We start from the raw sequence: 27,839 nt of genomic DNA, 5'->3' as shown, positions 1-27,839 counted from the left end.
GTTTCTTTGCCCCTGGTGCCAACTTCCAAAGCCAATATCTCATATACTAGGTTTTGGTATTTTGTGTTCACTTTTAAGGGGTAATATATTCGTTTCCTAGGGCTATTGTAAAAAGATTTCATAATTGAGTGACTTAAAATCAGGAATGTATTATCACACTTTTTGGAGGCTAAAATTCCAAAATTGAGATGTCATCAGAGCACTAGGCTCTTCCTGGCTCCAGAGCAGAATGTTTTTGTCTCTTAGTTTCTTCCATTGGCCAGCAATGCTTTGTTTTTTCTTTTACAGTGTCTTTTATTTCATTTGCTTGTATGGTTTTTCCTAAGCTTCACCATCTTTCTCAGGACTTAGTATATTGCCTGGCAAATTTTCCATAAATATTTGCTTTGGAAAAGGATAGATGTTCCTCAGTTTTCCAGTTAGTCTTTTTCATGTTTCTCTAATACATGCTAGGCATATATTTTTAACTGCCTATGAATACTTTTAGTGGTTGTCCTATGGATAACTTAAATCTGATTGGTTCCTCCAACTCACCAATAGACTTACTCTTTTTGCTGCATCATCCAACTTGAGTAATGATGTCACCAGTCCTGTTGCTAATAAAACAATTTCTGGATCTGGGCCCTCCCTTCTCTTCTTCTTGGACTTATTTCAGATTCTTATAACTTGTTAGTGAGATTATGGCCAACAGCGTTGTAACAGTTCTCCTTGCATGAATATAAACCACACCTTTCCTTTGGGGTTGAATGGTGATAGTTTTAATTTTTTTTCCTAAGTTATTTACATTGGGGTTAGATACATCACATGTGATATATCTACTCAGTGTTGTCATATAAGGTTAATAATTTGTGTGTTAGGGAAGTATTTTAATTTCTCCTTTTCTTGTCTAACTCTTGATGAGTTTATCAAAGAAGTTATAATAGACTAAAACATTTTAGGAGATTCTTAGTTTTTAATAGTTTGATATGAAGGTAAATAGAAATGTCTAAAAAGGCAGTTATAGAGTTACTGATAAAATTGTTTCCTGTGTTACTTATTTCCCCCAATTATCTGGACTCTGGAAAAAAATTAGGCAGTGTTTGATAGATATGGGTGGTGTTGCCTCTAAGTTTGTAATGGATTTTGGTTAGGTGGGGCTAGAAAATTTTGAATAATCTGATAAGCTTATTGTTTTCCCCATTGATAGGCATTTGAAAACTTTTTGTGAATATAATTCTCTAGGCCCATTTAACTAATTTTACTCAAAGAAGAAATCTTATCCTTAGCTAGATCATTCATACTGTTTCTGGAACAGTAATGGTTGTAGTTATATTATGAGCCTTATATGGACTTAGTCTGAAATTGTTTATTTAGTCATAAAATGACTGATATAAGAACAAAGCTGCTTGGATAACTGTCTCTCATGAAATCCCAAAATACGTTGCATAATTCAAACAATGTAAATATATGCAAAATGCTTAAGTTTGAGTTTTAGGTGATAAATCGAATGCAGGTGTTCATTGTTTACCTAATTGTAAGATTATCTATTTTGTTTCTACTTGAAACATTGTGAGCATGGAGCTATAACTGCAGAGTGAGAAACCTGTGCATGCATGCCTTTGATTTAGTTTTACTCTAATGTATATATTGTTCTTGGTTGGGCAAACTTCCCGGGCTGCCTAGCAGAAATAATACTGTGAATGATGTTAAGGCTGGGAGGATATGTAATCAGATTATCTGTAGCCATGGACCATTATGTGGTTACCATAAAACAATGGTTTCTAACTTTTTTTTGTTATAAAACCTCTGAAAGTTGTAGAATCCCTTCTCAGAAAAATAATCACATTATATATACAATATTTTTTCAGAAGTTTTCCAGTTCCTCTGAGTCATATACATTTACCTCATGTTAATAACCCTGCCATATTCTCATACATTGTTTATGGAAATATAAATTGAAACCACTTTTATAGAAGACAATTTGGAATATTTATCTAATTAGAATGCATGCTATCTTGTTTCTCTCCTGTTTCTGGGTAAAGATAGCAAACTGAGCAGTTACCTAATTTTGCTCATGACTCAAACCTCATTAAAGCTATGAAGTTGAATCCCTGAATAGACCAATAGCAGGCTCTGAAATTGAGGCAATAATTAATAGCCTACCAACCAAAAAAAGTCCAGGACCAGACGGATTCACAGCCGAATTCTACCAGAGGTACAAGGAGGAGTTGGTACCATTCCTTCTGAAACTATTCCAATCAATAGAAAAAGAGGGAATCCTCCCTAACTCATTTTACGAGGCCAACATCATCCTGATATCAAAGCCTGACATAGATACAACAACAAAAAAAGAGAATTTTAGACCAATATCCCTGATGAATATTGATGCAAAAATCCTCAATAAAATACTGGCAAACCGAATCCAGCAGCACATCAAAAAGCTTATCCACCATGATCAAGTGGGCTTCATCCCTGGGATGCAAGGCTGGTTCAACATACACAAATCAATAAACGTAATCCAGCATATAAACAGAACCAAAGACAAAAACCACATGATTATCTCAATAGATGCAGAAAAGGCCTTTGACAAAATTCAACAGCCCTTCATGCTAAAAACTCAATAAATTTGGTATTGATGGAATGTATCTCAAAATAATAAGAGCTATTTATGACAAACCCACAGCCAATATCATACTGAATGGGCAAAAACTGGAAGCATTCCCTTGAAAACTGACACAAGACAGGGATGCGCTCTCTCACCACTCCTATTCAACATAGTGTTGGAAGTTCTGGCTATGGCAATCAGGCAAGAGAAAGAAATCAAGGGTATTCAGTTAGGAAAAGAAGAAGTCAAATTGTCCCTGTTTGCAGATGACATGATTGTATATTTAGAAAACCCCACTGTCTCAGCCCAAAATCTCCTTCAGCTGATAAGCAACTTCAGCAAAGTCTCAGGATACAAAATTAATGTGCAGAAATCACAAACATTCTTATACACCAGTAACAGACAAACAGAGAGCCAAATTAGGAATGAACTCCCATTCACAATAGCTTCAAAGAGAATAAAATACCTAGGAATCCAACTTACAAGGGATGTCAAGGACCTCTTCAAGGAGAACTACAAACCACTGCTCAATGAAGTAAAAGAAGACACAAACAAATGGAAGAACATACCATGCTCATGGATAGGAAGAATCAATATCGTGAAAATGGCCATACTGCCCAAGGTAATTTATAGATTCAATGCCATCCCGATTAAGCTACCAATGACTTTCTTCACAGAATTGGAAAAAACGGCTTTAAAGTTCATATGGAACCAAAGAAGAGCCCGCATTGCCAAGACAATCCTAAGCCAAAAGAACAAAGCTGGAGGCATCATGCTACCTGACTTCAAACTATACTACAAGGCTACAGTAACCAAAACAGCATGGTACTGGTACCAAAACAGAGATGTAGACCAATGAAACAGAACAGAGCCCTCAGAAATAATACCACACATTTACAGCCATCTGATCTTTGATAAACCTGAGAGAAACAAGAAATGGGGAAAGGATTCCCTATTTAATAAATGGTGCTGGGAGAATTGGCTAGCCATAAGTAGAAAGCTGAAACTAGATCCTTTCCTTACTTCTTATACGAAAATTAATTCAAGATGGATTAGAGACTTAAATGTTAGACCTAAAACCATAAAAACCCTAGAAGAAAACCTAGGTAATACCATTCAGGACATAGGCATGGGCAAGGACTTGATGTCTAAAACACCAAAAGCAATGGCAACAAAAGCCAAAATAGACAAATGGGATCCAATTAAACTAAAGAGCTTCTGCACAGCAAAAGAAACTACTATCAGAGTGAACAGGCAACCTACAGAATGGGAGAAAGTTTTTGCAATCTACTCATCTGACAAAGGGCTAATATCCAGAACCTATAAAGAAGTCAATCAAATTTACAAGAAAAAAGCAAACAACCCCATCAAAAAGTGGGCAAAGGATATGAACAGACACTTCTCAAAAGAAGACATTCATACAGCCAACAGACACATGAAAAAATGCTCATCATCACTCGCCATCAGAGAAATGCAAATCAAAACCACAATGAGATACCATCTCACACCAGTTAGAATGGCAATCATTAAAAAATCAGGAAACAACAGGTGCTGGAGAGGATGTGGAGAAATAGGAACACTTTTACACTGTTGGTGGGATTGTAAACTAGTTCAACCATTATGGAAAACAGTGTGGCGATTCGTCAAGTATCTAGCACTAGAGATACCATTTGACCCAGCCATCCCATTACTGGGGATATACCCAAAGGATTATAAGTCATGCGGCTATAAAGACACAAGCACACGTATGTTTATTGTGGCACTATTCACAATAGCAAAGACTTGGAATCAACCCAAATGTTCATCAGTGACAGACTGGATCAAGAAAATGTGGCACATATACACCATGGAATACTATGCAGCCATAAAAAAGGATGAGTTTGTGTCCTTTGTAGGGCTATGGATGAAGCTGGAAACCATCATTCTCAGCAAACTATTGCAAAACAGAAAACCAAATGCCGCATGTTCTCACTGACAGGTGGGAATTGAACAATGTGTCGGACACAGAAAGGGGAGCATCACACACCGGGTCCTATTGTGGGGAGGGGGTAGCAGGGAGGGATAGCATTAGGAGATATACCTAATGTAAATGACGAGTTAATGGGTGCAGTACACCAACATGGCACATGTATACATATGTAACAAACTTGCACGTTGTGCACATGTACCCTAGAACTTAAAGTATAATAATAACTTTAAAAAGCTACCAGAAAGGAATTAAAAATTACAAATTCTCAAAAGAATAGGAGAGATGACAATGACACATGAAGAATAGCTGGAAAACAATTTGAATTCGTACTAACAGATTCAGCTTGGAGAAGGCCAAATTACAAGCAAATGGTTGGGGCAAGCTAGGAATTAAAACTGTCTGCTGTAGAATTCTCAAAGTCCAGGACCTAGCAGCACCAGGTACCTCTGGAACAGAATGAAGGGGGACAAAATAAGGAGGGTTGGCTGAAAGCTGTTTAAGCAGTCTGATCTCTAAATCTCCTTTCCACCCTAGCAGAGGCAGGTAGTGATGAAGTGCTCTGTCTATACCGGGAGAACATAGGATGCTGTAGAAGGACTGAGTGTGTTGCCAGAAACAGTGACTAACAACCGTATGCTTACTGACTGCCAAATAGGAAAGTCCGTGGCTGCTTCTCCCACTCAGCCAGCTGCTATCTTGGTGGCTTGGCTTTTTTTTCCAGGATGGAGACTGGAAGAATTTTCTTTGGGCAGTCTGTCCAGTGCAGGAAGAAAGACCTAAAAGTATTCACCTCAGAGGTACCCATAAACACCTTAACCCAATCACTCTACAGAAGGATATTGGAGGATTTGTTCCAACCCTCCAAAATGAGAGTCCCAAAATGAATCAATCAAGGAAGCAGATTGCACGGGATACAGAAGCTAGGGGATCCATGATGGGAGAGAGATGAAGACTCTTTCCAAGATGATGATGTAGGGAGTTCTTAGGATGATGGCTGAATGACTGGCAGAGAAGACAAGAAGTCTGTTGGATAAGATCAGAGGACATTAAGGGTGACCTTTTCAGGAATATAAAATTGGTGCAGTGCCTTGTGTCTGAACATCTTGCGAGTAGATTTCAATGAATAGCTAAGTGTTTGGCATTGAATGAGTCATAAGCATACATAAAACCACATAAAACAAAAGATAAGCTATAATTCCAGGTAAACAGAGTTGTATAGGAAATGAATTTTAATAGTATGTGACTCAGCTATGAGTAGTGTTTACATAGTCACTGATTTAAACACTCAATACTGATTTAACCAAAATTATGATATTTAAAGGAGGGGGAATGAGAAGTGTTAGTGTATATTGAGGTGAAGTTTGGAAGAAGGACAAAATTCTTCTGTAGATCATAGCCAAGACAGAAAAGTCGAGAGACATCATCACAAGAATGTAATTTAGAGATATGGAATGAAAGGTAAATTATAGTCTCAATTGTTCAGTCTTCAGCAATAGTATTCTACTTTTGTGCCCTTGCAGTGGCCTCCTGGTGAATTAAGTTTGTTTTCCTTCTCCTTGATTTGGTTGCCTGAATTGCTTTCGAAATGAGATTTTTACCAGATGTGATTGATATAGGTGGAGGGCCAAAACTGTGATTGTGCTGTTGAACTTGCCCTGTTTTGCTACTTTTATTGTCTTAAGGAAGGCATACTGTGGTTGGTTGCTGCCCCTCTGATCTGAACTGCAGAGTAAACACAAGGAGCAGAGCTGTCACAGCCCTGCAGCTTGGAACAGTTACCTCAGCCATGTCACAACTATGTGAGTGAGAAGTGAAAGTTTATTGCTGCATGCCACTGAGCTTTTTGTGTGTGCATATTTGTTACTCAGCAAAAATTGACTTACATATGGAGAAACATATTAGAATAGTTAAATGAACAATGATTGTCTACAGGGAGGACAAAATGGAGTGAAGGGAGTGGGGTGGACTTTTTTTCATAATTGACTTTGTAGAGATATTTGGGTCTTAAACCATGTGCGTGTGTGACTGATAAAAGCATAAGCCAAAAGTTAAGATAATAAAACAGATTACGAGTTATTGTGGTTAGGGTTTGTAAAGAAGATCTAATGGATGGACAAGGAAGTTGGGGTGCTACTAATAAAATTATTCGTGCCATTAACCATAGTCTCCTTGTTGATAAGAGTAGTCTAAGAAAATAGGTTTTCTAACCAAGAGCAATTGGAGGGGGGTTGGACACCTCAGTGAGGTAAAAGGGCTCGGTTAGGAGTAAGGAAGAGAGATGATGGATGGAGCTTCCAGTTAGAGACTGTGTTGACAATGAAAATTCCAGAGGAGCCATGAGAGAAGGAAAGCCAATTTTCCAGGTTGATTACAGAAACCAGTTGGTCAAGTGAAGATAAGGGTCAAATCACAGTTGTTAGAATGATTATTATCAAAAAGACTAGAGGAATAACAAGTGTTGGTGAGGGTGTGGACAAAAGAGGACTTTGATTCTCTGTTGATGGGGATATAAATTGGTATAGCCGTTAAAGCAAGCAATGAGGAGGTTCCTCAAACAATTGAAAATAGAACTAGCATATAATCTAGCAATTTCACTTATAGATATGTCCCAAGGAAATGAAATAAGCGCCTCACTCCCATATTCATTGAAACATCACTGATGCATTGTTCACAGTCGTCAAGATATGGAAAAGAACCCTGTGTCCACTGATGAATAGATAGAATGTGATCACACGTGCACCCACTGCAATGCTACTTAGCCACAAAAGAAGGACATCCCACTATTTTTAACAACATGAGTGAATCTGCCCTTTTTCTAAATGGACATTAGGTATACGAAAAAGCAGAAGGAGAAGATGGTGCTTATTGTCAGAGCAACCCTCAATCTCCCTGCAGAGAAAGTAGAACGCCTCTACACAACCGTTAGGTGTTATTGATTAGCATCTGGGAACTTTTAAACCTCAATTTTTAGGGTTAACCATTTACATCTATAACCAGTAATTATTTAGACTTTATGAAGAACTTGTCATAAACTAGATACTATGCCAGGTACGTCAGATGTGCTGTTATGTTTGTTTTTTATAATAACTTTTATCTTCCATTCGCCAATGTGGAAGAAGCTGAGAGACAGATTGAATAGCTTGTCCAGAATCTGACAACTTGTTACATGGCAGCACCATGGTTGGAACCCAAGTCTATTTGACTTCTGTGTCCATGCTCTTAATCAGTTGGTAATGGTGCTTCATATTCATGAGAATGTATGTACACATTTATTAAGCAAATCCTATTTAAGGACATGTTATGAGTTGTAATGTACAGTTTGTACATTCCTTTAAATTACTATTAGAAAAAACTAAGCTGATTGGCTTGTGAGAAAATGAATACTCTGTGTTTATCATGATGGTAGCCAGATCTAAAATTTTATAATATAGCGATAATACATAGGTATTATTTTTACAATGGGTGTTTAGATTTTTAAATAACTTAATACTTTTCTATTAGAGATGGTGTCTCACTCTGCATTGCCCAGGTTGGAGTGCAGAGGTGTGATTGTGGTTCACTGCAGCCTCGGACATCTGGGCTCAAGCAGTTCTCCTGGCTCAGCCTTCTGAGTAGCTTGGACTATAGGTACACACCCCAACACATGACTAATATTTTACCTTTTTTGTAGAGAGTCACTTTGTTTCCCAGGCTAGTCATGAACTTCTGGCCTCAAGTGCTGATCCCACCTTAGCCTCTCAAAGTGCTGGGATTACAGGCATGAAACACCACATCTGGCCAGTTGTTTAAATTTTAAATGATCTGTAACTTAAATATCATCAGAACATGAGACTGATTTGTTGGAAGTATTAAATATATATGTTCAGAAACAAAACCATAACTCTTATTTATAAGCATGTTTTTCAGGAATATAACATGTTTTACTACACAGGACATACAACTTTACATAACATGACAATAACTTTTTTGGGCAAGAACTAATAAAAGAATAGTATATACATGACAAAGGGTACAAAAATAAAGTCTTCATGCCAACCCTATCCTCTTCTGTCTCCCAGAGATAACCCATTTCTTCTGAGAGCTTTTGTTCATTCTTAACCTTTCCTACCTGGTTTCTCATTCTGCCACCTGCACAGCAATCATCTTGAGGTGTTTCTTCACCACTGTCCTAGCAATTCCCTTTGTTGCTCTTCTATATAGGATATCTGTATCCCATGTCATTGTCTCATTTTTTTCTCTCCCAGTTTTATAGAGGACCATATCATACTATAGATACCTGAAAAAGAGTGCATGGGGCACTTCTGGTTTCTTGCCTGGCATGTAGGGAACTTAGGAGTTGTTATTCCATCTTACAAGTAAAATATTGAACAACCAAAAAATAAACTTTTCATATCTTTCAGAGGGGTGAGGTCACAGGGGAAATTGCTATCCCTGAAACTGGAGAGACAGACAGGTGACTACAGAGAATCACAATTTACCAGAGCAGAAATCTCCTTGGGAAAGAGTGACAAGGTAGGAAAACCTAAATTACAATTGAAGAATTGCTAGAGATTCAGTATAGACAAGTGTGAGTTAGCTTCAGGAGGACCCAGTCAAAGGGGAGCCCCCACAGTCTTATGAGTTTCACTTCCAGGAGCTTGACCAGGTTCTTAAAATGGGTACTGGAGAAAAATCTTATTGTGCTTCCTATGGAGGAAGGGAAACAACCATTGTGAAAAACGCTAGAGCATTCTGTTCTTAACGAGGAGGCCCACCCTCAAAAATTGTTTTATAAGGGCCTAAACTATTGCCCCTACCTAACTCCAGCCTTTCCCACTCAACTCCATCCCACTCTAGTCATCTTCTGGGGAGAGGGGGAGAACTGAGAAAGTGAAAGCACAGGTCTGATTTACCTCAGTTTCTTTTACCCAGTAATCATGTCCAGCTATCAAGGAAAATTTATGAAGTGTAAGAAATAGAGAGCATAAGAACCAGACCCAGATATGGCAACATTGAAATTACCCAACTGGGAATTTAAAACACCTATGATTAATATGCCAAGGGCTCTAATAGTTAAAGTAGATAGCAACAAGAACAGATGTAGGCAGTGAAAGCAGAGAGATGGAAATGGAAAGAACCAAAAAGAAATGCTGGAGATCAGAAGCACTATCATAAAAATGAAGAATGCCTTTGATGCCTTATCAGTAGACTAGACACGAATAAGGAAAGACTATCTAAACTTGAGTGTATATCTTCACAGAAATTTGCAAACCTGAAAAGCAAATAGAAAAAGATGGAAAAAAAATAACAAAATATCCAAGAATCATGGGCAACTATAAAACACATAACACACATATAATGAGCATACCAGAAGAAGAAAGGAATGGAAGCAATATTTGAAGTAACAATGACTGGAAATTTCTCCAAATCAGTGTTAGAAACCAAACCAAAGATCCAGAAACCTTCAGGAATACCAAACTGTATAAATTCCAAATAAACTACACTTAGGCATATTATAGTCAAACTACATAAAAGCAAAAAATAAGAAAAATATACTGAAAAGATAAACACCTTACCCATAGAATTACATCTGACTTCTCTTCAGTAGCCATGCAGGCAAGAAGAAAATAAAATATTTTAAAAATGTTTGCATGAGGAAACCTACCACCCTAGAATTCTGTTCCCTGCAAAATTATTTTTTCAAAAGTAAAGAAGGAATGGACTTTCACAGACAAACAAAAATGGAATTTTTTTTTGCCAGTAGACCTGCCTTGTAAAAAATGTTCAAAATCTTCAGAAATTTATGTAGGTCAGAAACATGGATCTACATAAAGGAAAAACTTCAGTTGAGGAGGCAGTGAAGGTAAAATTTATTTTCCTGAATCTAACAGGTAAGTGTGTTCAAAACAATAATAGCAACAATGTATCTGATTGTGTGCTTACATAGTGAGATGAATGACAATGACATAAGGGATGGGAGGAAGTAATTAGGATTATTTTATAAGACACTTGCCCTATTCACCAAGTGGCACGCCATTATTGGAAAGTGGTCACAGATTAGTTGTAAAAGTATATTGCAAAATCTAGGACATTTACTAAAGGGACATTACATAATGATAGAAGGGTCACTCTTCCAAGGACATAAAACAATGCTTAATGTGTACTCATCTAACAACAGACCATCCTTATATGTGAGGCAAAAACTAATAGAATTGCAAGAAGAGAAAGGTAAATGGACAGATCTTGGTTAAAGACATACTTGACCCCAATGACACTATCAATCAACTGAGTAAAATTGACATCTAGTTACTTCATTCACAAACAGCAGATTACACATTATTCTCATGCTCATGTGGAACATTCAACAAGATAGACCACTTTTTGGGCCATAAAACACACCTTAACAAAGTTAAAAGAGCAGAAATAACACAAGCCCTATTCTCAGACTTCAATGAAATTAAACTAGAAATCAATAACAAAGGTACCTGGAAAATCCAAAAATATTCGGCGACTAAACAACACACTCTTAAATAACACATGTAAAAAAGAAATCTCAGAACTGTATTTCGAACTAAATAAAATGGAATGCACCAAAATTTTGGAATGCAGCAAGGACAGTGCTTAAAGGAAAAATGATAGCATTGAATGCATATGTTAAAAAAGAAAGACCTAAAATCAATCATGTAGGCTTCCATTTTAGGAAACTAGAATGAAGAAGAGCAGATTAAGCAGAAGAAAGCAAATAAAAATTGGAGCAGAAATAGATGAAATTGATAATAGGAAGTCAGTAGAGAAATATCTACCAGACCAAAATCTGGTTCTTTGACAAGATAAAATAGATCAGCCAAGCTAAGAAAGAATACACAAATTAACATCAGAAATGGAAATGTGGACATTACTACAGATCCCATGAGCTTTAAAAGGATAATAAAGCAGTATAATGAACAACTCTGTGCCTAAAAACTTAGTAACTTAGGTGAAATGGACCAGTTCATTGAAGGACACAATAGCCCAAAATCATATAGGAAGAATTAGGAAATCTTAAGGCAGCATCTGTTAAAGACATTGAGTCAATAATTAACAACCTAATATATAAAGTACTAGACTTAGGCGGGTTCACTGGTAATTTCTACCAAACTTTTAAGAAAGAAATTATACCAACTCTCTACAGTTTCTCCAGAAGATAGAAGCAAAGGGAATACTTCCTTAACTCATTCTGTGATACCAGAATTACCCTAATTCAATAAACCATACAAAAAAGATGTTACAAGGAAACTATGGTCAATCTTTCTCATCAATGTAGAGATGTCATGGTCCTAATCAAAATATCACCAAGCTGAATTCAACAATGTACAAAAGCAAAACCCCACAACTGACTGGGATTTATCTCAGATACACACAAGACTGGTTCAAAATTCAAAATCTAATGTATTTCCTCACATCAACATGCAGAAAGAGAAAAATCACATGATCATATTAATGGATACAGAAAAAGCATTAGACATAATACAACACTCATTTATGATACATTTCTGAAAATGAGAAATAGAGATCTTTCTTGATTTAAAAAAATACCCACAGAACACCTGCAACTAACATTATTAATGGTGAGAAAATCAAGAGCTTTCCTGGTAAGATCAAGAACAAGGCAAGGATATGCCTTCTCAGTGCTCTTTTTCAACACTGTCCTGGAATTTCTAGCTAATAAAAGAAGGAAATGAACTAAGTATTGTGATTGGGAAGGAAGAAATCATTTTTCACAGATGACATGATTGTCTGTGTGGAAAATCTGAAAACATTGACAGAAGTTATGGAATTAGTGGACAGTAATAGAAAAGTTGCAGGCTATGAGGCTAATAAAAGCCCCAAAGTTGCAGGCTATGAGGCTAATAAAAGCCCCAAAGTTGCAGGCTATGAGGCTAATAAAAGCCCATTGCTTTTGTTTGTACCAGCATGAACATGTGTAGTTTGAAAATAGAAATAGATTACTCTTTACATTAGCAACTCCCAAAATGATACTTGGGCATAAATCTAACAACATGTACAAAACCTTTTTGAGGAAAACTGCAAAACTCTGAAAGACTTCAAAGAACTACTTAAATGGAGAGGTGTCCCATGTTTGTGGATAGGAAGACTCAAAGTTGTCAAGATATAAATTCTCCCCATTGTGATCTACAAATTTGATGCAATCCCAATCAAAATGTCAGCAAGTTATTTTTGCAGTATTGATAAACTTATTCTAAAGTTTATCTGAAAAGGCACAAGACCTAAAATAGCTAACACAATATTGAAAGCAAAGAATGAAGTTGGAGAACTGATGCTACCTGACTTGAAGAGTTACTATAAAGTTGCAGAAACTGTGGCTGTGTGGTGTTGGCTTAAAGAATAGATAAATGGATCAATGGAATGAAATAAAGACCCCAGAAATAGAATCACACAAATGTAATCAGTTGGTCTTTGGCAGAAAAACAAAGGCAATACAATATAGCAAAGATTTGCTGCCTTTTCAACCAAATGTTGTTGGAACAACTAGACAACCACATGCCAAAAATAAATCTAGGGACACACTTTCAACATGCTGCAACCATTAATTCAAAATGGATCAGACCTAAATGTAAAACTAAAAAGCCAATGTGAAGTGACAGTCACTTTAAAAGACAGTTTGGCAGCATCTTACAAAACATACTCTTATATTTAAAACATATAAGACCCAAATGAGTTATGTCCACATTAAAACCCTGCACGTGAATGTTTATAGCAACTTTAGTCATAATTGCCAAAACTGGAACCAACATAAATAGCTTAGGTGAGGGGACAAAGTATGGTACATCAAGATGATGAAATATTATTCACTCCTAAAAAGAAATTAGCTATAAAATCACCAAAAGGGAATTTAAATGCATATTTTGGTGTGAAAGAATCCAATGTCAAACAGCTAAATATTCTATGATTGCACCTATGTATTTCTGGAAAAGACAAACTATGGAGGCATTAAAAGGATGAGTGGTTGCACGGGGTTGGGGGCAGGAGGTATGTATAGATGGTACACAGAAATTTCACTACAGTGAAACTAGTCTATGATAACTACAGTAATGGATGTATATCATTGTACACTTGTGAAAACTCATAGAATGTATAATACCATGTATGGGTCATAATGTAAATTATGGGCTTTGAATGATAATGATGTGTCAGTGTAGGTTTATTGATGCTAATACACATACCACTGTGTTTACAAGGTTTCAATAGTAGGAGAGGTCGTGTGTATGTGGGGGCTTGAGGGCATATGGAAACCTTTACCTTTTGCTCCATTTTGCTATGAATCTAATATTTAAAGTCTTAAAAAGTGTAGGAAAGAAAACAACGTATGGGTAATAAAATTCCTTTGACACTTTGAATGTGAGGAAAAGTTCATATTCTGCCCTCAAACTTGGTAGCTCTCCTGGGAGTAGAATTCTGTGTTTAAAATCATTACCCCAAGAATTGTGAATAATTTGCTTCTTTGTTCTAAGTTTTATTGTTTCTATGAAGTCCCAACTCATTTGGATTACAGCTTGTTTGTAAGATAATTTTTGTTAAGTGGGTTTGGCATACTTTCACCTCACCCATTAGCTTCCATACTCTATAATTTCTCTTAATCTGGAAATTCAATGTTTTTGATCTTTGGAATATCTTGAATTATTTAGTTGTTTTTGTCTATCTTTTTCTGTTTTTCCTGAAATTTTGATATTTTTATTTAGATATTTGACTTTGTCGATGAGTCATACGACTCTTTCCTTTTCCGCCTTTTTAAATGTTACTCTGTCACTTGATTTCAAATTCTTTATCTTCCTAGATCTATTAATAGTTTTTTAAAAATTACAGTTTTGAAATTCTCAAGTGCTTTTTTTTTTGCCATTTTGGTCTTTCATGTTACAGTCTTTCCTTGGATGACAGTTTAATATGGGTTTTCTGCTCATGTTTAACCGGGGACTGGTTAGACTTGGTGAGTTTTCTACTTGGGGTGTGTTGACTGTGCGTTTCTCTGTGACATAACTTGATTGGACTTGCTTTTTGAGGGATCTCTGATAAGTGTCCTTAGGGCTTTTGCCTTGGCAGAAGGCTGTTAGACACTATTTTGGGGGGGGGCCAAGTTTGGGGAGGCAGATGGTTTTCAGTGTCTGTATGTTTGCATATGTGTTTCTCATGTGATCAATGATATCATTATAACTATAATCCTCCCCATGGTGAATCATAAATGTCAAAACATTTTGTGCAATACCCTCTCTCATTCATTAACTTTCTTGTCTAAAATAATCTTGCTAGTTGCTTTGTATTTGTTCCACCTGTTCTTTTTCTCACTTTTCTGTTGGCCTTTGGATTAATTTACTATGTTTTATGATTTCATTTTATCAACACTATTGATTTTTTTAAACTGAAATTTTATTTAGCAATTGACTTGAGTTTAGAATATACATCTAATGACAGTCTCCTTCAAATAATATTAGTTATGGGCACCCAATAGGAGATCACAAGAGAGGAGCCTGCATGTGTTTATGAACTCCTTTTGTGACTGTGGGTCCCCGAGGTTTTATATTCTTTCAGTAGCTTCCGTTTGATCTTTACCAACTTTTGAAGTTTTTAGCTTTCTTCTTCTTACCTGACTGCATGGCACCCAATGTCTCTTCCTCTTGTGCCCTGACTTAGGTGCGCTGGTAATCGCATCTTCTCTCCCTTCAGGGTGGGGAGACATGTCTTTCTTAGGTTTAAGGCTCCTAGGTTGTCCTGTGACTTCAGCTCTGAAGGGTTGAAGAAAAGATTATACTTTTATAGTTTATTTTTGCATTTTCTTTTGTTCAGATATGAGCACTGCTTTTTGCAATTTTCTGTATCCTAGGCAAAAGTAGAAACCCAGGCTGGGTGCAGTGGCTCACTCCTGTAATCCCAGCACTTTGGGAGGCGTAGGCAGGAGGAGTGTTTGAACCCAGGAATTTGAGACCAACCTGTGTAACATAATAAGATCTTCTATCTAGAAAAAATAAAAAATTATTAGCCAGGCATGGTAACATGAACCTGTGTACTCAGCTTCTTGGGAGGCTGAGGTAGGAGGCTTGCTTGAGGCCAGGAGATAAAGGCTGCAGTGAGCTGTGTTCATACCACTCCACTCTAGCCTGGGTGACTAGAGCCTGAGAGAGAGCCTGAGTGAGAGCCTGTCTCAAAAAAAAGTCATCAATATTCCTGATTAAAATGTTTAGACTTTAATTTTTTACTAAGTATACTTTTTTCTTTTTTTTGAGATGGAATTTTGCTCTTGTCACCTAGGAGTGCAATGCTGCTATCTCTGCTCAGTGCAACCTCTGCCTCCTGTATTCAGGCAATTCTCTTGCCTCAGCCTCCCGAGTAACTTGAATTACTGGCATCTGCCACCACGCCCGGCTAATTTTTGTATTTTTAGTAGAGACGGGGTTTCACCATGTTGGCCAGCCTGGTCTCGAACTCCTGACCTTAGGTGATCCACCTGCCTCGGTCTCCCAAAGTGCTGGGATTACAGGCGTGAGCCATCATGCCCAGCCAAGCATACATCTTTTGAACTGACTGCTAAGAAAGATTTTCTTGCAAAAAATATGAAAATCTCAGTTGTAATATTAGCCTATTTAATAACAAATTCAGACTAGTCTAAGATTGCCCAGCCTCCATTTTCTGTATATATTTCAAATGTACTTAACCTATAATTGTCCATGTTTCCCTTTGACACTGGTGACTGGAATCCTAAAGGCTTCATGCAATTTGCAGGCTTTTGCACTCTTGGCTAGAACAGTGCCTGGTGGCACTGTGGGTGGGAACACAGCATCAAGTATGTTTCATACCACTACCTGAGATAGGAAGTACCTGTTTCTATGGACTCCTCTCAATATGGCACGTGTGAGTACTTTTAAGGCAATCCAGGGATGTGTTTGATATTTTGCCCCTCTGGAGTGACTCAAAGAGTCAATGTTATTGCTAGTCATTTTTAAGATTTAACCATATGTTAAAGAGGACTTCGTTTATTGTACATACATCTCAATCACAAACAACTACATGTGGTACGGATGTTGGAAGTACAAAACAAAGGTTTACCAACACTCATCACAACTTATTTGAATGTAACTACTGTTCATAGTAGTCTTTTAAGGATACCTACATATATGTTGTTTTATGTAGTATATAAAAATAGAAGGTATAAAATGGGACTCTTGTGGTCAAATTAAGACTCTATGCATATCTGGTTATATTTTGTTCACTAATTTTACAAATCACTACAGTTAGAATTTTGTAACCTTCAGTGTAATAAAACAGCTTTGGCAAGGGGTGCTTGATGCCATATTCATATTTGTTGCCTTCCTGCAATCCTTACATGGATATGCTTTCTAAAATAAGTCTTGGCTGGGCATGGTGGATCCAGTCTGTGTGACAGAGCAAGACTCTGTCTCAAAAAAAAAAAAAAAAAAAAATTAGTCTACCAAATGTCTCAAACCTCCATACCTTTGCATGGCACCTTTTGATTTAAACATAATCCCTCTCGTTCAATTTTCTACTGTTGGAGATCAAGCCATTTCCTCTGATAGGCCTTCCTGATGCCCTCACATAGAATTAAGTATTTTATCCACTGAGAATGGATAAAATGTCTACCTCTAGACATTCTTCTAGTGCTGCATCTATCAGGTTCTGTTACAAACTGTTAGATGCCAGCCTCCCCTTCTAGACCTGAGTTCCTTGAGGGCCTAATACATGTGTCATTTACCTTTATATATCTGGTACTTAAAATAGAACTTGGAGACAGGATAGGTACCCTGAGTATTGTTCAGCTGAATTGGATTATTTATTACTTGGTTATTTTAATGGCTCTGCTTAAAATGCTAAAAATTGTTTTATTTTTACTGAATTTATATCTTTATACTTTTTCTCACAATGAAAGACTAAATGTTCCATGTTTATAAACAAAATGTAAATAATTAAGATATTGATATTTTAATTATTTTTTTTTTTTTTTTTTTTTTTTGAGACGGAGTCTCGCTCTGTCACCCGGGCTGGAGTGCAGTGGCCGGATCTCAGCTCACTGCAAACTCCGCCTCCGGGGTTTACGCCATTCTCCTGCCTCAGCCTCCCGAATAGCTGGGACTACAGGCGCCCGCTACCTCGCCCGGCTAGTTTTTTGTATTTTTTAGTAGAGACGGGGTTTCACCGTGTTAGCCAGGATGGTCTCGATCTCCTGACCTCGTGATCCGCCCGTCTCGGCCTCCCAAAGTGCTGGGATTACAGGCTTGAGCCACCGCGCCCGGCCGATATTTTAATTATTAAAACAAGAGAACTGTGACCTGCAAATGACCTGATATAAATACAAGATATGAGATTAAAATTTTGTAGATATATATTTATCAACAGTTATGATAATCCTCAGCTATACCTTCAGGCATTTTATAAACATGTTTGGAAAGGTAACTTATAAGCACAGGAAACCAAGTATTACATTTATTTTACACCTAGAACTACTGAGGAATCTCAAAACTCATATGATTGCACTATTCCTATTCACTATTTGTTTTGCTTCATGTGATGATTGCAGTATTCCTATTCACTGTTTTGTTTTTAGTTAATGGGGATGTTATAACTTTATCAGTAGCTGATTAAATAGTTTGAGCCCTCTAGGCTCTTCCTTTGTTTGCAATTGATTATGAAATAAAAGCCTTAGTTTTACTTAAAATCGTGTTTTAGCTTAATTTTTTTGTTGTTGTTGTTGTTTCTACACCAGTGTACTGACTATGACTTGGAATTTGGAACTGAGTGTTTGCAATTGGCCCTAAAATACTGTCGCACTAAAGCCAAACTCGTAGAAGGATCACCAGACCTCTGGAAGGTAAGAGGGATGATACCTTGCTTGGGTTCTTTTCTGTGCTTTTATGTGTTTGTGTGGGTGTACATTTAAAACCAGTAGTGCATTGAGTGGGAGTTAAGGGAATCTCACGAGTTTACTGAATCATCAATGTGTAGTATCCCTTCTATTGCTTGGCTTCAAGAAAATTCACTTGGAGATAATTTACTCAGACACATCTCATTTTAACCTGTGATTGGTTTATTCACTTTTTTCTTTTTCTTCCTCTCTGTAGATAGTTTTATTAGTCTGTTCTCACATTGATATAAAGAAATACCTGAGATTGAGTAATTTATAAAGGAAAGAGGTTTAATTGGCTCATGGTTCTGCAGGCAGTACAGGAAGCATAGCAGCTTCTGTTTCTGGGGAGGCCTCAGGAGGCTTCCAATCATGGCAGAAGGCAAAGGAGGAGTAAGACACTTTGAGGCCTCACTCACTTGCAGAACAGCTCCAAGGCGGAAATCTGCCCCCATGATCCAATCACTCCCATCAGGTCTTACCTGCATTGTTAGAGATTACAATTCCACATGAGATTTGGGCAGGGAACACAGATCCAAACCATATCAATAGTCTTTTTTTTTTTTTTTTTTTTCTTCAGTTGGATTAAAGCTACACCTTTGCCTGCAGTATCAACATTTCCTTTCAGGCCCTGGGTGGTTGCTCCAACTTAACTGGATTAAAATGATATCTGCAACAGTTCTGACCTAGTGGGGATAGTGGCTGGATCCACTCTCTGTCCCACTGTGAGGAATTAGACTGTTTCCTGTGGCAGGGCCCAGCTCCTTTAATGGCTAACTTACTTTTTTTTTTTTTTTTTTTACGGAGTTTCACTCTTCTTGCCCAGACTGGAGGGCAATGGTGCTGTCTCACTTCATTGCAACCTCCATCTCCCGATTTCAAGCGATTCTCCTGTCTCAGCCTCCCAAGTAGCTGGGATTATAGGTGCCTACCACCACACCTGGCTAATTTTTGTATTTTTAGTAGAGATGGGGTTTCACCATGGTGGCCAGCCTAGTCTTGAACTCCTGACCTCAGGCTATCTGCCCGCTTCGGCCTCCCAAAGTACTGGGATTACAGGTGTGAGTCACCACGCCTGGCCTGACCTCTTTTGGAGGGAATAGAGTACTTATTGCAAACAAGATAATGGCACTATCATACTGCAGCTTCTTATCAAGGCCAGGGATGGTTTAGAGTGTGTTCTTTGTTTCCTTAGTTGAATTGAACAGGACATTGGAAATAAGAGTCTGGAAATAAGAAATAAGTACATTTGGAAATAAGATTATTTCATAATCTTGAAATACATACTGCTGCTTTTGAAATATTGCTTGTAGTCTTTGGAAATCTTTATGAAACATGCATCAAAATCTGATTAGTAAAGATTCATTCTAATGGAGTCTATAAGCATATTTCCTTACTGATTTTTAAAACAGCCCTATAAGTTGATCAGTTATTTTGCACAGCAATGTGATCAGCCTCACTGCATGCTAAGATTGTCTCAGGATAATCTTAAATATTTAAAATGTTGAATTCTAAGACTCCAAAATATTGACATGTTTGAATTATTGCCTGGTAGAGAAAATTTATGCGGTAGAGAAAATTCATGCAGTATTACTCTTCATTTAAGGACAACCTAAAATGCCTGCCTGCTGGGTTGATGACAACCAGCAGGCAAACGTTTTATTCATCCTTTTCTATATATGGCTCAGTGATATTAATTATGAGGATTTTTGGCAATTACCAATTAGATGCTTCATTAAAGATCCTGACCCACATTTCTTTGGAACTCCTTTGGCTGTCTGGCAGGCCTAATTTGAAGACGAAGAAAAAATGTGGAAACTCTAAGGCGTTTTATTGCTACTGACATGTCAATAATCCCTCGTCTCACTTTTGACATCTTTGGGGCTATGATTATTTACCTCTTGTGCGTGTTCAGAGCCTTCATCACCTTTGTAAAGCGCTATTGAGATCTGTGGATGAAAGGGAAGCAGCACATTGCTCTCTGAATGTTACATTCCATCTTCAGTGTTTTCTTTTTGGTGGGGTGTTCATATTTCTCTGTTCTCTCCAGCAAGAGTGTTAGTCCTCAGGTATGTCTTGATGCTCTGCTCCCCTTTTATGTGCAACAAATATTAGTGCATGCTAACCTGATTGGCCTTTCCACACAGTGCTTCTCTTGGTTCCACTGGTGAGTCCCTTTTTAGGGATGTTGTTATGGGTTCAACTGTCCCTTAAAAAGGTATGTTCAAGTCCTAATCTGTGGCACCTGTGAATGTGACCTTATTTTGAAATAGTGTCTTTGCAGATATAATCAAGTTAAGATGAGGTCCTGCTGGAGTAGTGTAGGCCCTAAAGCCACCATGACTAATATCTGTACAAGAATAGAAGAGACACAGATATAGGGAGAAGGCCATGTGATGATGGAGGTGGATATTGGAGTGATGCATCTGCAAGCCAGGGGTTGCCAGCCATCACTGGAAGCTAGGAAGAGGCTGGAAAGGATTCTTCCCAAAAGCCTTCAGAGGGTCCTACTTGTATCTTGATTTGAGATGTCTAATCTCCAGACCATGAGAGAATATACATATTTCTGTTTTTTGTTTGTTTGTTTGTTTTTAGACTGAGTCTTGCTCTGTCACCAGGCTGGAGTGCAGTGGCACAATCTTGGCTCACTGCAACCTCCGGCTCTCTTGTTCAAGTGATTCCCTTGCCTCAGCCTCCCGAGTAGCTGGGACTACAGGTGTGCACCACCACGCCTAGCTAATTTTTGTATTTTTAGTAGAGACGGGGTTTCACCTTGTTGGCCAGGATGGTCTTGATCTCCTGACCTTGTGATCCACCCATCTCGGCCTCCTGAAGTGCTGGGGTTACAGGCGTGAGCCACCGCGCCCAGCCAAATTTCTGTTGTTCGAAGCCTGCCAATTTGTAGTAATTCACTGTAGCAGGCCTGAGAAACACATGCCGAAAGGGTGAGGTTCCCTAGAAATCAGCATCATAGCATCACTTTCGACATGGAACGGAAGTAGAGAACTTTACTCTTATGAATGAGATTGGAATAATGCCGTGGACCCTAAAAGGCCTGTCATGCTCTGGATTGGGGAAAATGTCTTACAGATAGACGTTATGAGGGTTTTTGGTTTGTTTTTTAGTATCATATTTTTTTTTCCTGTTAAGTGAGGTGATACTAGAATGCAAATATTGCAGTTTTTTTTCAGGGTCCCTATTTTCTCTTTTTGCCTCTTGTCTCATCTTTGACTTCTCTTTTTGGTATTTTCATAGCTAATTATTTAATCCCCTTTGATAACATTGTAAGATTTGTCATTAGGCTTTTACTTTAATTTTGTAATCTTATTTTGTATGACGAGAGTTATTTGTTTTACACAACAGTGGAGTTTATGCTTTGAAATTAGTGTCCTAATTCTACACTATCTCCAAAGATGCTGGACTCAGATGGCATGGCCATGTACTTGAAACATGATTCAAAATCGGACAGTAAAATACACATTTGGACATGGTTGAGGCATTTTATTACCATGGAACAGCGCAAAGCAAAGGAGGATTCTGAAACATGGAGCAATATACCTTCCCTTTCCCCTCAAAAGTCAGGGAGTTCACTTCGCACTGGTTTAAAGAGTGACTTGAAATTTCTGAGGAATGCATGTGGTACTAGAATTTCAGTAGTAGAATTTCAGTTGCCACCAGAAGTCCCAGGAGGATTATTTTGTATTTTATTTTATTTAATTAATTTATGTTTTTTGAGATGGAGTTTTGCTCTGTCGCCCAGGCTAGAGTGCAGTGGCAAGATTTTGGCTCACTGCAACCTCTGCCTCCTGGGTTCAAGTGATTCTTCTGCCTCAGCCTCCTGAATAGCTAGGACTATAGGTGCATGCCACCATACATGGCTGATTTTTGTATTTTTAGTAGAGACGGGGTCTCACTGTGTTGGCCAAGCTGGTCTGTATTTTGTATTTTATAAATATGTTTTGGTAAAAGTAAAAAGTAAACATTCTGGCTTGATGTCAGCTTCCTGTGCTAGCTCTTCTGGGGTCTGGAGATAATATCAGATTTTTTTCTTTCAAATACCATGCAGGGTAGAAAATGACCACAGTACCCCACTCCCCCGCAGGGTAATGAGCACTAAGGAGTACAGAACTGGTTCTGGGAGTAGGGATCAGCTGTCATGCTTCCCTGGAGTAATCTTGCTTTGACAGGCCCAAGTAAACACTCTTATTTTGATGAGATTTCATCTAGTCTGCATAACAACTTGAGTCCCTTTAATTTAGAGTTGTACCATATTTTTGACCCCATATACTTTTAATTAGCTTGGTCTCTTACTACACTGTACAGGCTTAATTAAACAGAAGTCTTGTTTCTAAATGTCAAAACTGTCTTTAAGCCATACGAGGTTGATAACCAGTTACTGAAGAAATTTAACCACTGTGTTCCATTGTCTGAATGTGTTTTTTTGGAGTTTCTGAAGTTTTTGTATAATCACAGTATTATTGGAATGAATGACTTTTGAGGATTCCTTTTGTAGGGGAATACACTTTTTTTTTTTAGGTCCAAGTATTTCAGCATCTGTTTAAAATCCAAAGAAACAAAATAGTCTCTATTTGGTTTTTGTAACTTCAAAAACACAATATGGTGAAATTGTTTCTCTTCAGATATTTTAATATAATTATCCAGCATTTTATATAGGTGTCCACAAAAGAATATTTTCTACACGTATATGATTGGTAAGGAAATAAGTTCTGAAAAATCTATACCTAATAAACATTCTGTTATCTTTGAAATGTAGGTTTTGCCTATTTATTGTGAAGGGAGAGATGGGAGAACATTATGTGTCATCTTAAGTTATTGAAGATAGTGGCCAACTGGCTGTGTCTGAAAGATTTTTAACTATTTTATGTCTCAACACAGAAAGAACAACATGTAGACGTGATAGGAATGAGAAATTCCCACCATATTATTACCTTACCGTGTCTATGAAATTGAAGTGTTTATCCTCCAGATTAGCTAACTACTAGATTTGTACAGAAACTTTGTTTAGTGAAGTGGGCTACTGCACTTCTATCCAAAATAGATTCCTCTGCTGTTCCTTTATCCTGGCAGGTAAATCCTGGACCAAAACTATACCTTACCATCCAGAAATAAAGTAGCAGCTAACTTGGTAACACAGATAAAAAGTTGTTCAGGCAATTCAACCAATCTATTAAAATGTGAAATGCTAGGCCGGGCGCGGTGGCTCAAGCCTGTAATCCCAGCACTTTGGGAGGCCGAGACGGGCGGATCACGAGATCAGGAGATGGAGACCATCCTGGCTAACATGGTGAAACCCCGTCTCTACTAAAAACTACAAAAAACTAGCCGGGTGAGGTGGCGGCGCCTGTAGTCCCAGCTACCCGGGAGGCTGAGGCAGGAGAATGGCGTGAACCCGGGAGGCGGAGCTTGCAGTGAGCTGAGATCCGGCCACAGCACTCCAGCCTGGGCGACAGAGCGAGACTCCGTCTCAAAAAAAAAAAATGTGAAATGCTATATAGTATCTCTTAAACAAGCACATGCCAACCCAAACCAGTGACTTTTGAGTACTTTTAGCCTTATTTTTTTCCTACATAACTAACATACTTCAAAAGCAGTATGACCGGAAAATGTGGTAATTCTCAATTGATGGGTTATTCATTTTTTCCGTCTAACTTTTACAACAATATGGTTTGTCCTTATTTTAATTAAAAAAACCAACAGCCTGATAATGAGTATTGAAGTTCCTTTTGTTCTGTTAGTATAATCAGTAGGCTTCCTTTGACCTTGCACAATACTCTATAATGAAAAATTACTTAAAAAAATCAGTCCTGTAGTGATGAGAAAGAACTTCAATCCTCTAATTTGCTGGTTTTCAGACTGTGCTCACTAGAGCCTCAGGGGCCACCTGAAGAAGAGGAAAGTTTCTGTACCTTTCACCTGTACAGGTGAAATTCCATCCCAACACCTGGCACTCACCTAGTTCAGCTGTTTTTCTCTATTTTGTTTGATTCTGCTTCTGTGTGCTATTTCAGCTGAGTTTAGGCATGGTGAGGTAATAATATAGTGGGAATTTCTCAAAATGGGTTTTTAGAACACTTGCATCATAAATACCTAGGTACTTGAGTGTAGTTTCTAGGACCTAATAAAAGCTTATTAATACTGTGTCATTATTTACTATGTATTTCAGCTCTGTGATATAGAATTCTGCAACACAGTGCACTTACATGTTCTGTACCTGAGCTCACTGGATGGGGGTCTGTGAAGTATCTGCCATAGGACAGACACACACATTACAAGGAACAGATTACAATTAGGAGGAGGCTGCATATTTTTAAGGAAAGATCATCATTGTTCTTAGGCACATAGTGGTACCCTATAGGCTCTTTTTATTTTACTGACATTTTAATAAAAATCTTACAAGGTGAATCTTACCTAGGTACATACAGATATATGTAATTCAGAAGAAAGTGCCTCTTGACATAAATTGACCTTTCAGAATTATTTCAGCTAATTGGTGACTTGGTGACTTGCAACTTGGTGACTTTTTTTGTTATATGGAGACTTCTGCCCTACTTTTGTTTTTCTAGTATAAAGCCTAATTTTTATGCAGTCATGTTAACACTGTTGTTTAAATGCTGCCACATTTTCTTTAAGTATAATACTTGAGTTACATTAAGATTTCAGTAACCACTGCCACATAATATCTTAATTTATTCAAAGATTTAAAAACAAATCAGCCATTTGTAGAAATAGAATATATTTTATGTGAATTTGCTGATGCTTTTCTAATTGAGAAAATGTCAGTATTACATGTTTATAGCTTCTGAAAAATCAAGAATTTCCCTGGGGGCATTATTTTATTGCCTGCACATTCCTTCCTGCTCTGTTAAGTCTAATGAAGTTTATCTGTCCTTTAGGTGACCTACAAACGAGATCTGTATGCGGCTGAATCGATTATTAAGGGTATGTTTGGCCTTATGACTGTCAGTTCCTGTGTTTCAAAAATGTAAGCCAGTTCGGAATTTCTCATGACAGTTTAAATCCCAGCAATCTCGAAAGCAGAAAAGCCTGTAGGCCACTAAAGTCTCTGATATGTTTTTTGAAAATAATTACATTTTATGTTGTTTCATGCTAGTGAAATAGCAGTTATTATGATACCACATTGATTTTAATTTTTATAAAGGAAATACTTTATTAACTTGAGGGAAGTATGGGACATTGATACTATTAGAAGGAAAATAGCAAAACCTGATTTTAATAATTTTGTAAAGATCTCACTTCGTTTTTACTATGAAGAGGGCTGCCCTCTCCCGTTAACAATGTCGTATCAGTACATTAGACAGCATCTTCTATGTGAGAAACATTATTTTTCCTAAATGGAGAAATTAAGCTGGACAGGGTGATTTTTAAAGTTTCCTTTCGGTTCTGACAATGACTGCAATTTTGTAATTGTAGATATCTTAGGTGTGATAACTCTTTTTTAGTTCTTTTTCATCTCTGACTCAAAGATCCCAGCTAAATAGAGGTAGTTTATTTAATAAGCAACAAGTATTTGTTATTTTGCTTAACACTGTGCAAGGAATGTAGTTAAGATGCACTAGGGACAGTCTTTCTGTATTTTTGTAGCCTGTTATTTAAGTCAGCTTTCTCAGTCTTGGCACTATCTTGGCATTTTAGTCTGGAAAATTCTAAGCTGTGTGGACTATTCTGTGCATTACAAGTGGTTTAGCAGCATGCCTGGCCTCTGCTCACAAGCTGCCAGAAGTACCCATCCCTCACTCCTCTTCCCCTGGTTTTGACAGTCAAAGATGTTTCCTGATATTGCCAAATGTTCCCTAGGGAAAAAAAAAAAAAATTTCCACTAATAGAGAACCACTATTTTAAAATATGGACTCCTAGCAAAATCAGAGATGTTCACCTCAATCCTGAAATACATGCGATGCTTTACAGTGTGTTAGTAACTGATTTCTTTGAAAACAGATTATGGCTAGAACTACATGCTCATATTTTCGTTGAGAGGTGAACTTCTAAATTTAAACTTTTTTGAAGTTAAAAAATGTACTGAATCTGCATTCTGAGTGCATCAATTTATTAAACAATTTTGGGAAACCCTATTTAACCATCTATGGATTTCACATTCAGAAAATGAAAATCTTTTCTCTGATCATGATAATGTATTTGTGATTTGCCCTCAAGTTCTTTGTCCTTCATGGATATTTTGTTTTAAACTATTAATGTACTATAACTTATGAATCTGTTTGTGTGTATGTAAACAGATCATTTATAGCTATAAATCAAAATGTTGACATATATTTGCATATCAACCAAGCAGTGTGTAAACATTACTCTGGAAAAGTCAGCTGAACCATGATGTGGTTGTCATGTCCTCAATACAAGGAAATATAAAACTCAGTTTGGTTTCTTCACAGAGCTTTGCATGTACTACGTAGGAAAAATAGAAATGTTTTTTTTTTGTTAACAATTAGTAGTTCAACTGAGAAATATAATTGTAATAATTGGCCTCATATTATCAGAGGCTTCTTAAAATATAAAAACCTATACTGCAAGTGTTATTGCAGGAGCTATGACTTTGGAAACTGTTTGCAGAAATGGCTTTTATTTATGTAATAGGTTCTGGTCTGCTACTTTCATTTTTAAAGTATTTAAAACATGTTCTACTTTTATTCTTAGGGAAGGTATTTACACAACTCATTTAGGTCAACAAAATTTTAGTTTCTTTATATTTTAGGGTTTGTGTATCTAATAACTTCCCAGGAGATTCTGATACTTCTGGTACACTTCTAGGATCACTGCTCTGGGGCCTTTCTACTCTGTGAATGCCCTAGACCAGTAGCATTGTGATTACCTGAGAACAAGAATCTTAGCCCTCACCTCATTCAATCAGAATCTGCATTTTAACAGGAGCTCTGGTTGATTAGTTTGTACATTAAATTCCAGACATCTTCCTCTAGCCTGCTCCTCAGCCTTTTATAGGTTATTTATTTCTAAATAATATCTATACTGCATTAAGAGCTTTAAGTCTTACGATGCTCTCCCAGCTGCAAATACTTGTTTGCTCACCTGAGATTACCCCTTCCATTTATGACTTGTACTCAAGACTATCTCTGATAGTGGAAATGCCTCTCTGGGCATAGGAAAGAGAAAACTCCAAAATTCCAAAATATAATATAGCATATAGCATACTATGAGAGCTGTATATTTACCTGTAGGCATTTTCCTAATATATTAATCAGGGTTATTTAGAAAAACAGACCCAGTAGGATATACAGAGCTACAGATAAGATGTACACATAGATTTATTATGAGGGATTGGCTGATGTGATGATGGAGGCTAAGTCTCACGATCTGCCAGCTGCAAGCTGGAGGCCCAGGAAAGCCAGTAG

At 37.4% G+C, this 27,839-nt stretch overlaps 1 protein-coding gene across 2 annotated transcripts in view; it reads left to right on the top strand.

The window, feature by feature from the left end:
- Positions 1 to 27,839, top strand: part of CRPPA (CDP-L-ribitol pyrophosphorylase A) — a 335,076-nt gene that overhangs the window by 91,554 nt on the left and 215,683 nt on the right. For both annotated transcript variants that reach the window (XM_033193728.1, XM_033193727.1), the window contains exons 4-5: positions 18,301 to 18,405; positions 25,353 to 25,398. In XM_033193728.1, coding sequence (XP_033049619.1) covers positions 18,301 to 18,405; positions 25,353 to 25,398 — 151 coding nt within the window. The remainder of the gene's footprint in view (positions 1 to 18,300; positions 18,406 to 25,352; positions 25,399 to 27,839) is intronic.

Source organism: Trachypithecus francoisi, unplaced genomic scaffold (assembly GCF_009764315.1).
Source record: "Trachypithecus francoisi isolate TF-2019V2 unplaced genomic scaffold, Tfra_2.0 Lachesis_group4, whole genome shotgun sequence".
Lineage (NCBI taxonomy): Eukaryota > Metazoa > Chordata > Mammalia > Primates > Cercopithecidae > Trachypithecus > Trachypithecus francoisi.
This window is presented reverse-complemented; position numbering and strand designations above follow the sequence as displayed.